This window comes from Martes martes, assembly GCF_963455335.1.
Source record: "Martes martes genome assembly, chromosome: X".
Taxonomy (NCBI): Eukaryota; Metazoa; Chordata; class Mammalia; order Carnivora; family Mustelidae; genus Martes; species Martes martes.
Genome location: NC_137897.1, coordinates 106682430 through 106696849, shown reverse-complemented (window position 1 = coordinate 106696849; position 14420 = coordinate 106682430). Strand labels below are relative to the sequence as shown.

At 44.8% G+C, this 14420-nt stretch overlaps 1 protein-coding gene across 1 annotated transcript in view; it reads right to left on the bottom strand.

Annotated features, from left to right (window-relative positions):
* LOC308337486 (adhesion G-protein coupled receptor G4-like) overlaps nt 1-8340 on the bottom strand; it is a gene marked incomplete at both ends in the record, with an annotated part of 33610 nt that extends 25270 nt beyond the window's left edge. The window contains one exon of the mRNA XM_080795579.1: nt 8271-8340. Coding sequence (XP_080651705.1) covers nt 8271-8340 — 70 coding nt within the window. The remainder of the gene's footprint in view (nt 1-8270) is intronic.
* Between the last annotated feature and the right edge of the window lie 6080 nt (nt 8341-14420).

Sequence of the window (14420 nt, the reverse complement as noted above, 5' to 3'; positions counted from 1 at the left end):
AGAGAGCCCGATGCGGGGCTTGATCCCAGGACCCTGAGATCACAACCTGAGCTGAAGGCAGAGGCTTTAACGCACCGAGCCAGCCAGGAGCCCCATCGATGCTCTTATTACATTGATGCTCTTATTACATTACATTTTTATCATGAAAGGGTGTTGGATTTTGTCATACTGTTTTCCTGCATCAGTTAAAATGATCAGATGGTTTCCCCCCTTAAGTCTGTAAATGTGATTTAGTACATTAATTGATCAATTTTTACATGTTGAACCACCTTTGCATTTATTTGTGGGATAAATTCCACTTGGTCAAGGTATATAATCCTCTAAATATATTGCTGGATTCAGTCTGCTATACTTTGTTAAGAATTTTTTTTAAGATTTTATTTTTATTTATTTGAGAGAGAGAGCACGAGCCAGGGGAGGTGGGGAAGAGGCAGAGGGAGAAACAGACTCCCTGCTGAGCAGGGAACCTGATGCAGGGCTTGATCCCAGGACCTTGGGATCATGACCAGAGCAGAAGGCAGACGATTAAATGACTGAGCCGCCCAGGCACCCCTGTTAAGAATTTTTGCATCTATGGGTGCCTGGGTGGCTCAGTGGTTAAGTGTCTGCCTTCGGCTCAGGTCATGATCCTGGAGTCCTGGGATGGAGCCCTGCATCAGGCTCCCTGCACAGTGGGGAGCCTGCTTCTCCTTCTCCTGCTCCCCCCTGCTTGTACTCTCTCTCTAATAAATAAATAAAATCTTTTTAAAAAAAATTTTTTTTGCATCTAACTGGGTGTGATATGCAACTGATGAATTACTGAACTCTACCTCTGAAACTAATAATGTACTCTATGTTGGCTAATTGAATTTAAATTTTAAAAAATATTTAAAAATTTTTTTTTGCATCTAGGGGAGCCTGGCTGGCTTAGTCAGTAGAGCATGCAACTCTAAATGTCAGGGTTGTGAGTTTAAGCCCCACATTGAGCATATAGTTTACTTTTTAAAAAAGGGATGGGGGAGGTACACCTGGCTGGCTCAGTCTGTGGAGCACGTGACTCTAGATCTCAGGGTTGTGGGTTCAAGTCCCACGTTGAATGTAGAGATTACATAAAATTTTTTTTAAAAATCTTTTTTAAAACAGAATTTTGCATCTATATTCATAAGGGATCTTGGTCTGCAGATTTCTTTTCTTGTGATGGCTGTGTCTGCCAGCTACCACTTTTTAACTCTCTAGCAGAGTGATATAGCAAAACATTGTGCTCCAGGCCTATTTCTGGCAGAGCCTGGGGAAAAGAAAATAAAACTCCTGCCACAGTTGTTATTCAATATGTAATTTTATTTTGCCTTTTGTGAGGTTCCCAAGCTGCTTTGCCTGGTGATGCCGTGTTTACACAATTTTTAAGCGGACCTGAATTCGTGAAGCATTAAACAGTGCTGGTTTTTCCCAGAATACTTCAACTTTCATGTTCTCTGATTCTTCACGGCGGGTGCCTAACCTGAGTCTTGGCCCCCTACTGTCAGTTTCCAGTCCCAGCACAACGGTTGGCACATAGTGGGTCCTTTATAGCTATTTTCTGAATAAATGGTTTGCCCTGCTTTTAGGGCACTGACTTGGACTCTAGGACTGTTCCTCATGCAAAGGTATCAGGGAAGTGGGTGAAGCATTTGGCACAGAATGAGAAGTTCTGGACTGCAACCTGAACTTGCGCCTTGCCCAAGAACTTTCCGGAAAAGTTCTGGGGAAAGTTCCCTCTTCCTATCAGACCCCGAAAGTAATAAATACAGTCGTTTTAAAAGTCAGTGAGTAAAAGGTTTAGAACCTCAAGGGAGAGGCAATCCAAGGGATTCTTTTTTTAAAACCAGGAAAGTCCCTGAATTTTCTGAAGACAGCACTGAGTAATCATCAGATACATTCTGTATTTGCCTCTCCGTCCTCTCTTGGCTGAATGTCTCCTCATGATGTTGAAGTGTTTCAGAGGGTAGGGGATGGAGATGTTACAGTGCCTTGCCCTGAACCATCTCAGGAGGAGTGGACAGACGAAACTCATCGTAGTCAGATACTGGACGAATGACCCGGTCACAGTTTCTCCCCCGTGAGGTGACCTGCTTTCCTCTGTTTTACTCAGAGAGTCTGACTGAGCAGTGATGCATGCGTTGTTTAGGTGCTATAACGAAGTACCATAGGCCGGTGGGTTTAAACCACAGCCATTTATTGTCCCACAGTTCTGGAGCCTACAAGCCGAGGTCAAAGTCTCGGCAGGGTCTTTTCCTTCTAAGAGCTCTGGAGGGAAGATCTGTTCCACGCCTCTCTCCTAGTTTCTAGTTCGCTAGCAATATTTGGTGTTCTGAGACCTACTGTTGCGTCTCCCCAGTCTCTGCCTGTATCTCCGCATGGCCGTCTCCCGGTATGTGTGTCTATGTCCACATTTTCCCCCTTTATAAGGACACCAGTCATGTCCGATTAGGGGCCGTCATATTCCAGTATGACCTTGTCTTTGCTTGACTCATTACAGTTGTAATGACCCTACTTCCAACTGTGATTACCTTCTGAGGTGCTGAGGGAAAGGACTTCAACATGTGAATTTGGGGGGACACAATTCAACGCATCATACTGAATAAGGCTTAAGGCCCGGCTAATCACCTGGAGATACTTCCTTTCAGAAGAGGGAGACAAGAGAGAGCAAATTTTAGGGAAAGGACTCACCAGAGGCATTGGCTGCATGGATACTGTCAAGAATCTGGCCACTGTGAGGATGGGGATTCTGCCAAGGGTACACCAAGCCTACCTCAGCTGGGAAATGTCACTAGTCACTCATAAAATGGGAGTGGGCAGGGGCGCCTGGGATAGCTCAGTTGGTTAAGTGTCTGACTCTGGATTTCAGCTCAGGTCATGATCTCAGGGTCCTGGGTTTGAGCCCTGTGTTGGGCTCCCTGCTGAGTGGAGAGTCTGCTTCTCCCTCTGCTCCTCCCCCTGTTCATGTTTGCTCGTGCTCGCTCTCTCTCTCTCTCTCTCAAATAAAATCTTTTGAAAAGTGGGGGGATAGTGGGCAGACACTCATTTCAATAGTTTACAAAACCTATACTTGCACAAGGAGTCTTTTGGCTCTTAGTATCACAAACCCTTGCAAATGAATGGTCAGGAGCTTTGAAAAATTTTGTAGACCTGGTCCCAGTCTAGCAGACCCATGGCTGTCTGAGTTGATATAAGGGATAGATGCCTGATACTGGGAAGCTCCATTACCCACAACACCATGGTCATCATGTGAACAGCCGCAGAGAACTGGAGTTATGCCTGCCGCCTACTGTCTATGCTTCCCACTGGTCTTGTGAGTAACCAGCTGATCTGGTAAACCAGATCTGCCAACTATAAAAACATCCAACTTTGAGCCTCATTTCTTTTTTTTAAAGATTTTATTTATTTATTTGACAGAGAGAGAGAGAGAGATCACAAAGAGGCAGAGAAGCAAGCAGAGAGAGAGGGGGAAGCAGGCTCCCTGCTGAGCAGAGAGCCCGATGTGGGGCTTGATCCCAGGACCCTGAGATCATGACCTGAGCCAAAGGCAGAGGCTTAACCCACGGAGCCACCCAGGTGCCCCTTGAGCCTCATTTCTGTCACCAGTCACTAGTCACTGACTTATCCAACACATCCCCTCCACCAGGACCCAGGTTGCTGACCACATATGTGGCCCGCCAGGCGTTCTTCTCAGAATAAGAAGCAGAAAATCACCCCCACATAGGTAATGTGATTGTTCCTTCAAATTTTGCATCTAAAGCCTATGTCTCACCAAACAAAATGGATGTCCTTACTCATAAAACCAGAAGCACCCTGGAAAATTCATTTACTCAACCATGATGGTCACTGAGTACCAACTATGTGTCAGTGCTAGAGTACAGTGATAGAGTGAACTCATGTTCACACCAGGTCCTTGGCCCTAGTCAGCTTAAATTCCAAAGAGAGAGGTAGTTAATAAACAAATATAAGAATTACAACTTGTGGGACACCTGGCTGGCTCAGTTGGTAGAGTATGAGACTCTCGATCTCAGTGTTGTGAGTTCAGGCTCCATGTTGGGTGTAGAGATTATTTAAAAATAAAATCTTTTTTTTAAAGGATTACAAACTGCGAAAAGCCCTCTGAAGGAAATTAATAGGCTGATGAGTTAGCTAATGGGAGGGACAGGGATGAGACGATGGGAATACCTATATTAGATAGGATAGTTAAGGGAGACCTCTTTGAGGGAAAAGTCTTTTTTACTTATTTCTAGGAGACTAAAAACAACGAGGGTTACAAAGGTGTGGAATAAGAGTCACCCAGACATGGGTAATAGCATATGTAAAGGCCTTGAAGTAGGGATGTGCTTGGTATGTGCAAGGAATAGGAAGGAAGCCAGTGTGTCTGGAGTGGAGTGAGAGTGGAAGCATGGGAGGAAATGAGGCCCAAGAAGCAGTGGGAGGCCAGATCATGCAGTGCTTTTTAGGTCTTATGATAGAGTTTGGATTGTATTCTAATTGTCATGGAAACGTATTGGCAGGTTTTGAGTAGAAGAGCGACATGATCTGAGTTGACATAGGAAAGGATTGTTCTGGCTGCCATGTTGAGAATGGGCTTTAGCAGAACAAGAGTGGAGGCAGGGAGACCAGTGAGGAGTCTGTTGCAGCTTCATTCCTTATCTCCTGCTCCATTCTGCAACTATTCAGTTCCTGACCTAGCCTTCATCCCTTCTTGCTGGCTCTGCTCTCAACCCTTAGACTTTATGACAGGGTTCATTTCTTCTTCTTGACCCCGGGTATTCTTCCAGAACATGGTTTTGCTCCACACTCTGGCTCCATCCAGTTAGAGCATCTGAGTCACCCTCTGCCTGGTCTAGTGTTGACCCTGGCCCTCTATCTCACAATGACCTTCACAGTTGGGAAGCTGGTGACTTATCTGGAGACTGAAGGAGACTGAACCTTAGTTATGCCATTGTTTCAAGGACAGGATCTTCCCCACACCACCCCCTAACCCCACTCCCCAGGGAAGAAAATGATGAGTTTCTTATGAATTGAAGAATAATTAGAATTAATTGTTTGATAACCTAGAAAAGTCATTGTCTCGATCTATGGTTTTGAGACTTAACCTGCAAAACCTTGTGAATGTTCTAAAGTGATCTCTTCAGGGTTCAGATCTGCTTATCTATCATGATTTCCATTGACCAATGACATTGCTCTCAAACTCATTCTAATTTTCCAGTACGACACACTTCCACTTTTTCTTTCACAACTACACTAAAGACTTCCAGATCGCCCTCTTCCTGGATCCCTCTATTTCATGCCCCATGAGCCCTCAAAAAAAATAATAACCCACTTAGAGTCTGTGTCCTATATACTACCACCATACAGGTGTTCAAAGTTGTGTGATTTCAAATTGCATCGATTTATTAAATAAAACAAATCTATTAAATCAGCAAATAAGTACTGAATGTCTAACCTGCATGTCAAGACCTGTGCTGGACGTTCTGGATAAAGAAATGGCAAAAATAGTTTCTTGCCTTTGAGGAAACAGACAGAGGAAAGATAAATCAACATCTTAGCAGGTAGTCAAGGCCAGGTGACAGAGTTGCCACTGTGCCCCATAGGTCCCATTTCAAGCTTTATTATGAGAAACGTGGTTTCCCATCAGGCCCTGCACACAGCAAGAAGGCAGGCAGTGTTTGTTGTTGATGGTGATGATGATTTGGTATTTTTCCAGAAGATTAGCTCTCAATGTGAGGACTATTCAAATTAAACCACAGGTCTATTTCATCAGGGATTATCACTCACTGACATGTATGACCTTTTAGCTAAAGACTGATGTGCTAAATGAACAATGTTATCAACTGAATTTACTTAATATGGATGAGATTGCAATTTTCCAAGGCAACCTTTTCCTTAAGTCTCTAAATTATCAGCTACTTCAGTTGAACTGTCTTAATCATCTAGTCGCTGCAGAATAGACACAGAGACAGAATCTACCTCCATTCCTGTCACAGAGCCTAAGCAAGATCTGGGCCACTGCAAAACAGATGCCTATTTGTCGCTGTGAATCTGTGACCGGCTTTTGGCATACTTTAGTTTCCCCATCTCTAGTCTATGCTTGTTGCCATATACAAATAAAGGACAGAAAGATGATCTCATAATAAAATAAAGTAAAATACAAGAAAAGAAAAGAATAGTGACCACACAAAACAATTTAAAAAATTGTTGCACTTAAAATATATGTCTTAGGGGCATGTAGATGGCACAGTAGGTTGAGCATCTGACTCTTGATTTGGCTCAGGTCATGATCTCAGGGTTGAGGGATTGAGCCCTGCCACCGGCTCCCTGCTCAGAGCAGAGTCGGCTTGAGACTCTCCTTCTCCCTCTGCCCTCCCCTGCCCCACACACACTCTCTCTCAAAACAAATAAATACATCTTTTTTAAAAAATAAGATATATATCTTAAAAAAAGAAAAATGGTGGGGTGCCTGGGTGGCTCAGTGGCTTAAGCATCTGCCTTTGGCTCAGGTCATGATCTCAGGGTCCTGGGATCGAGCCCCACATTGGGCTCTCTGCTCAGCGGGGAGCCTGCTTCCCCCTCTCTCACTGCCTGCCTCTCTGCCTACTTGTGATCTCTCTCTGTCAAACAAATAAATAAAATCTTTTCAAAAATCGTATCATCATGCTCTAGGGAGCATTATTTCTTTTTAAGATTTGTTTGTTTATTTCAGAGAGAGAGGAGAGAGAGCATGCACGCACACACTTGCGAATGGGGGAGGGATAGAAGGAGAAGGAGAGGGACAAGGAGACTCTGTACTGAGTGCAGAGTCTGACCTGGGGCTCTACCTCATGACCCTGAGATCATGACCTGAGCTGAAATCAAGAGTCCAAAGCTTGGGATGCCTGAGTGGCTCAGTTGGTTAAGCGTCTGCCTTCAGCTCAGGTCATGATCCCAGGGTCCTGGCGTGAGTCAGTCTCCTTGCTCAGCAGGAGGTCTGCTTGTCCCGCTCCCTCTGCCCCTCCCCCGCCTCGTGCTTGCACTATCTCTCTCTCTCTCTAATAAATAAATAAAATCTGAAATAAATAAATAAAACATTTGTATGAGGGAAAACAGCCCAAGAGAGAACTCAAATCTTCTACTGGGTGTGCATTAGCTACCAAATGGCATTTCAGAGTTGCACTAAGAAATGTCAAGGACAGGGGCACCTGAGTGGCTCACTGGATTGGGCCTCTGCCTTCAGCTCGGGTCATGATCTCAGGGTCCTGGGATCGAGCCCCGCCTCGGGCTCTCTGCTCAGCAAGGAGCCTGCTTCTCCCTCTCTTTCCCTGCCTGCCTCTCTGCCTACTTGTGATCTCTCTCTGTCAAATAAATAAATAAAATCTTTAAGAAAAAAGAAAAAAAAGAAATGTCAAGGACATGGGGTGCCTGGGTGGCTCAGTGGGTTAAAGCCTCTGCCTTTGGCTCGGGTCATGGCCCCTGGGTCCTGGGATCGAGCCCCACATCAGGCTCTCTGCTCAGCAGGGAGCCTGCTTCCCCCTCTCTCTCTGCCTGCCTCTCTGCCTACTTGTGATCTCTCTCTGTCAAATAAAGAAATAAAATCTTAAAAAAAAAAAAGAAAAAGAAATGTCAAGGACGGGGATGCCTGGGTGTCTCAGTCTGTTAAGCATCTGCCTTCAGCTCAGGTTATGATTCCAGAGTCCTGGGATCAAGACCCACATTGGGCTCCCTGCTCAGCAGGGAGCCTGCTTCTCCCTCTCCCTCTGCCTACTGCTCCCCCTGCTTGTGCATGCTCTCTTTCTTGGTCTCTGACAAATAAATAAATAAAATCTTATAAAAAATGTCAAGGACAGAGACTGGCGGCTCAGTCAGTAGAGCATGCAACTCTTGATCTCAGGGTTGTGAGTTCAAGCCCCACGTTGGGTGTGGAGCCTACTTATTAAAAAAAAAAAAGAAAAAAAGAACGAAGGAAAGAAAGAAAGAGAGAGAGAGAGAAAGGAAGAAAGAAAAAAGAAAGAGAGAGAGAAAAAAAGAAAGGAAGGAAGGAAGAAAGAAAAAAAGAAAGAAAGAAATGTCAAAGACAATAGTCCAAACTACTGTCCACTTGAGGCCAATTTTCGATCAGTCTTACACAATCCTGAGTGAATGGATTCATTTACTTAAGTTTCAACCTGTCCTACAGCCATATTGACCACAAGGAAGCCATTGAGAGGCAGCCCCACAACTTTTCAAATGGTTTATTTCTGTTAAGCTACCATATATGAGACATTGAAAGAAATCTTAAGAATCCATTTTCTTACCTGAGAGAAAGATAAAACTCAACATGAGGACCAATCCATAAAGCCTCCGACATGTGATATGTTCTTTCATTGTGTAAACCTGTGTTCAAAAAGTCAGAAATTCACCCGGCTGAGATTCAGAACAAACAATTTCTTTTTTTTAAAATTTATTTATTTGACAGATCACAAGTAGGCAGAGAGGCAGGCAGAGAGAGAGGGGGAAGCAGGCTCCCTGCTGAGCAGAAAGCCCGATGCGGGGCTCGATCCCAGGACCCTGGGACCATGACCTGAGCCGAAGGCAGAGGCTTTAACCCACTGAGCCACCCAGGTACCCCCAGAACAAACAATTTCTAAGTGTACGTGAGCACACTTTTCCTCTTCCAACGCCAGGCTTTTTCCTACCGCTTAAAGCCATGTCTGCCAGCTGCAATATTGACGCTTGCCTGAGTTATGCAGCCTTGCTGAAACCTCACAGATTGATTTATGTGCCTATCCTTCCAACAAACTTCACTGAGGGCCTATATGTGCCAGACCTTGTGTTGCACACACTTGCGCGCGCGTGCACGCACGCACGCACGCACGCACTGACTGTACAGTGCTGGGAAGACAAGTTGGCACAGAGAGAAAGACAGACATCGAATGCATAATTACAAAATGAGATGCATTCCACCTTAATGCACACGACTTCAACCCAACGACTTGCAAATTTAATGATCCTAAACATTTTGAAGGAAGCACCATGCAAGAAGGCTTTATTGGCAAAAGTAACTCATCAAATCATTTCTATTTTTTAAAGCAGATCTGCTTAGAGAAACCTGATCATCTCCTTATGTTTACCCAGATTTCTCCTTTAAAAAGGGTAATGAGGGGGGTAACTGGGTGGCTCAGTCGGTGAAACGTCTGCCTTCGGCTCAGGTCATGATCGCAGGGTCCTGGGATCAAGGTCCGCATCGGGCTCTCTGCTCAGCAGGGAGCCTGCTTCTCCCTCTCCCTCTGCTGCTCCTCCCTGCTCATGCACCCTCTCTCTCAAATAAATGAGTAAAATATTTATAAATAAATAAATAGGGGGCCCTGGGTGGCTCAGTGTGTTAAGCCTCTGCCCTTGACTCAGGTCATGATCTCAGGGTCCTGGGATCGAGCCCCGCATCAGGCTCTCTGCTCGGCGGGGAGCCTACTTCCTCCTCTTCTCTCTCTGCCTGCCTCTCTGCCTACTTGTGATCTCTGTCTGTCAAATAAATAAATAAAATATTTTTAAAAAATCTTATTACTTGCGATCTCTGTCAAATAAATAAATAAAATCTTTTTTTTTTAATTTTTAAAAATAAAAATAAATAAATAATCAGTGGCTTAACAGCGTCTGCCTTCAGCTCTTCATGATCCCAGAGTCCCAGGATTGAGCCCCGAGTCAGGCTTCCTGCTCAGAGGGGAGTCTCCTTCTCCCTCTGCCCCTTACCCTGCTCGTGCTCGCTTTCTCTCAAATAACTAAATAAAATCTTTAAAAATAGATAAGCAAATAGATAAGCAAAGCAAAATAAAATAAAAAGTGTAATTAGGGGCACCTGGGTGGCTCAGTCGGTTAAGCATCCGACTCTCGGTTGCAGCTCAGGTCATGATCTCAGGGTCGTGAGATGGAGCCCCACATCTCAAGGGAGTCTGCTTGACATTCTTTCCCCTCCCCCTCCTTCCGTTCTAAAACTAGAAATAAGTCATTTTTTTGAAGTGTAATTAAAGCTGCTTATTTGGGAAATACACTGGAGATCCCCTTTTCTCCAGCCAAAACGCCGTTAAAACTATGAATCTTACAGAACTATATTACAGAAGTTTGGCAGTAGGGCGCTGATGGGCCTTTTCTGATTTTAAATAAAATGCACTTCTGAATGATTTACTACTGATTTAAACATCTCTTTTCCTGTAGGATAATGCGACATATTGTATTTCTCACCACTTCTAAGTGGGATTTGGAGTGAGTAGACCCGCTTTACATTTAAAGTAACAGAACCCAATTATGAAACCAAATGAATCTTGGGCTCGCTCTGAGCCCCAGCCATTAATATAGTTCTTCATATTTACAAAGTGGTCTACTGCCATTCTCATTAGAATAATAACGGAATTTGTATGACTCGGATGGATTTCCCAAACTACAAGCTTAGAAGTAGGGGATGTCTAAATCTTTTATGACTTGTAAGATGAAATTCAGCTTAAATTTACAGTGCTGGAGGAGGACCGGACTGAGAATCCATAAGTAGCTGTGGGACTGTATTTCTGTTCCTTCGTTTCCCTGGGCCTCAGTTTCCTTATCTGTAAAAATGGAGATAATAATCTGCCTATTTCCCAGAGCTGCTGTGGAAGAGGATCAAATGAGGTGATATTTCAAAGGCAATTTTCAAAGTCTAAAGTGCTATAGCAATGGATATGATTGCTATCTATAAAATGGAATTTTCAGTGGCAAACAATCCAATTTATATCTTTCTTGCATTTCCTCTAAACTTTTATAACAATTGCAACGTATGTTTCAGAGACTTACCTGGCACCCAGTAAATAACTTGCGGGACACGCTACAGAATACTATGCAGCCATTAAAAGGAATCGGGTACGTCTATATGTCCGTCAGGTATGAAAAGGTGGGGGGATGGGCACTGAGGACTTTCCTTTGTATAGCAGACAATTCTGTACTGCTTGGTCCTTGTATGATTATCATTTGTTACCTATGTGATTTTTATAATTGAAGGAGACAGGGAGGGAGAGAGGGAGAGGACAAGACAGGATGGAAGAACATGGACGAAACAGGTTTCCTCTATGGCTAATACCGTTCTGTACAGTTTGAGAATTTTATGCTGAGCATGCCTTACTTTCATATTTTTTTCCAAAATGGAAGAAAGAAGAGGAGGAAAAGAAGAGAAAGAGAGAAAGAAAGGGCAGAGAGTAAGGACCTTTGTTTTATACCTCATACAGTCATAGGGAATTGGGTTCTTCTGTGAGGAATATGTGTTTCTTTCATCATTTAAAAAAAGGTAAAGGCAGGAAGAAAGGAAGGAGAGAAAGAAGGAAAGAGGAAGGTAGGGCAGAAGGAAGGAAGCGTGGAAGAGAGGAAGAAAGACACTTACCTGAGAGCTGGATTCCTTTAACTTCCCACCCCGTGTCACTATGGAGTCCAGAAGAATTTGCTCCACGAATGACCAGATCTGGTCTCCAAATCCCTATGCTTGATGTGAAATGGGACAAGCAAGATGCAGGAAGCCTTCTCATCAGCTGGTCCTGCCTCGGTCACTGTTTTTTTTTTTTTTTTCCTGGATCAACCCAGCCTCTCTGCTCTTAGCTTTATGGGGCTAATTGACCAGGGCAGATCCTCTTTCTGCAGCCGACAGTACGTCATGCGGCTGCTCTCCTGAGCATGAAATCAGCCTGAGCAAAGTTCTCAGGTTATTACATACCTACAATAACCCATTCATTTCGGGGCTCTTTCCCGGTGTTCACTAAGGATTGTCTGCAGTTGCTAGTTGATTATCACTTTAATTAAATTGGATATATTAAACCGGTACTTGCTCACTTAACCAAGGCTCATTTCACTTTATTGAGAAAATGGGGATCGGGGAGAGTGTTCAGAACTATGAGCAGAAATCGGGGGCCAAGGAAGTACCAGCACGTTCACGTCTCACGCCATCAGTGAGACGGAGGCAGCTTCTTACTCTCACTGCCGATCCATTCTTCAAGTTGCTTCGAAAGTAGATTTACAGAACTGGTTTTGTGTCATTCTCAAGGTGGGGGGGGGGGATGAAGATTTTGCCCCCAGAGGTGTCCTTATAACCGTTTGGAATGATGGAAATATCGTCAAATCCCATCAAGCCTCCGGGGATGATTCCCGCCAGCCTCCCCGTTTCCAAGGTCAGGACCCTAAATTCAGAGGGTACAATGACTTGCTCAAGGTCACAGAGATTATGAGAGCAGGAGTTAGGACTGAGGGTTCTTGGTTCCCAGGCCAACGCGTTTTCCCCTCCATCCACACCTTAAATGGGAAAATTCAGTCTAATGATGAACTGAGACAACCTGTTATCCGCAGGCTAGTGGCTCTCCCCCCCGGGGGGGGAGGGGCTGTATCAGAATCATCCATTACTCATCTCCAAGCCCAGAAACTGTGAGTGGTGTGGATGAGAGCCCAGGCTTTCCAGAAAGGTAGACTAGAGTTTGATTCTCGGTTGTGTGATATGGAGTCCCCAGTGTCCTCATTTATAAACTGTGGCTAATGGCATTCACGTCATATCCCTGTGAAGATTGTAGGAGACAGTGGGTGTCAAGGGCCGAGCTCAGGGTCTGACCCGGGGTACCTGGGCCACTCACCACTGCTTTCTCTTCCCACTGTGTGCAAGGCTGAGCTTTTGTGGCCCACGCCCCACGTGGTCCACACAGCTTACAAGGGGGTGGGGTGGGGCGGTGGCCAAGGATCATCTTCCCGTTTGCTTGGCATTGGTTTCTACTTCACACCAGGTCTGCTCACTGGTCTGCCTCCCCCACCCCCATGACACTATGAGCTCTGGAAGGACAGAACTCCACGTTGTGCAGTGGCACACACACTGTCTGGCACAGAGGGAGGGCTCGTTGAATATTTAATAAACAAATGAATACATGGCTATGCCTTCCCCCCACCCACTAAATTGTGCCCTTGCTAAGGACAGGGAAGCCATCTCTGTTCCCCTCAGGCCCAGCCCCAGGAGCTGGCACAGCGTCTGGCACATAGTAGATGCTTCATGCATGTTTGTTGAACTGGAAAAGAATTTCGAGGAGAAGAATATATTCATATGCACTTGGGTATGTTAAGAAAATTCTGTGGGAGAAGACCCTGATGAGAAGAGCTGATTCTAGAAAAGGAGACTGAGAAGGGTTTGGATGGGAGCGAAACTTACTTTTCTCTGCATATGTTTTTGTTCTGCTAGAAGTTTCATCATTTGCATGTGTTACTTTTTCCAAAAAAATCACTATGTTACTTTTTTAAAAAGATTTTATTTATTTATTTGACAGAGAGAGAGATCACAAGTCGGCAGAGAGGCAGGCAGAGAGAGGGGGTGGGAAGCAGGCTCCCCGTTGAGCAGAGAGCCCAACGTGGGGCTCGATCCCAGGACGCTGAGATCATGACCCGAGCTGAAGGCAGAGGCTCAACCCACTGAGCCAACCAGGCGCCCCACTATGTTTACTTTTATTTAAAAATCCAATGTAGTGTGGGATGCCCAGCTGGCTCAGTCGGTGGAGCATGTGACTCTTGATCTCAGGGTCATGAGTTCAAGCCGCACAGTGGGAGTAGAGCCCACTAAAAAAAAAAAAAAAAAAAAAAATCCAGTGTGTCACAAATGAAACAACTGGCTGAAAAATGAAACATGCATAAAAATGAAGAGGCTGGAAGTCTTTGGTCAGGAAAAAAAATGCCACCTGAGGAGGGAGGGCTTCAGTGGTTATCTTCCACTCTCTGGAAGGTTAGAAGGAGAAAGTTGACCATCTGTTCTCTGTATCTACAGAGTAATAGGAAATGGGCTGAAATTGTAGTGGGAGATAAGAGTTAAACGTAAGTAAGTCGTTACTGCTGATAGGAGTTGATAAACACCAGAAAAGGCTGTCACGGGATGTGAGGAGCCATCCTGGAAACTCGAAGGTCTAGAGAGCTCATGGGGCTCTGCTGATTTGCTTGTCCTCCCACAGAGCGAGATGGCTGAGCTTACTGAGACTCTGTCCCTGTTTCTGACGCTAGAAGAGCCCTTTAATCTGGTGAAGGTCCATGCTATTATCATTCCCTCTTCCCTTCCTGGTGTGAGTATTACCAGGCCAACCGAGAGGCAGGTGATTTCCATCCAACATGGCCCCCAACCGCAAATCAGCCATTGAGTTTGGGTCTGAACCATAGAAATAAGGAAAGGATCCAATGCTGGAGGAAAAAATCATCAGTGTTGGGGACTTGCTAAGCAATTTTCAAGGGGAATTTTGATTAGGTCTGACTGCCCCCTTAAACACTCCCATCCAGCCGACTCCCTGCTGGTTGTCATTCCCATCATAACTTCATAGATTTGCTACATAAGTGGGTGTCCTTTATCAACACGTTTTTAGACATCACCTAAATGTGCATGCTTTTAAACACAACATAGAAGGGACTATACAAGAGAGGCAACACAGCAGCGTAGTTAGTAAAAA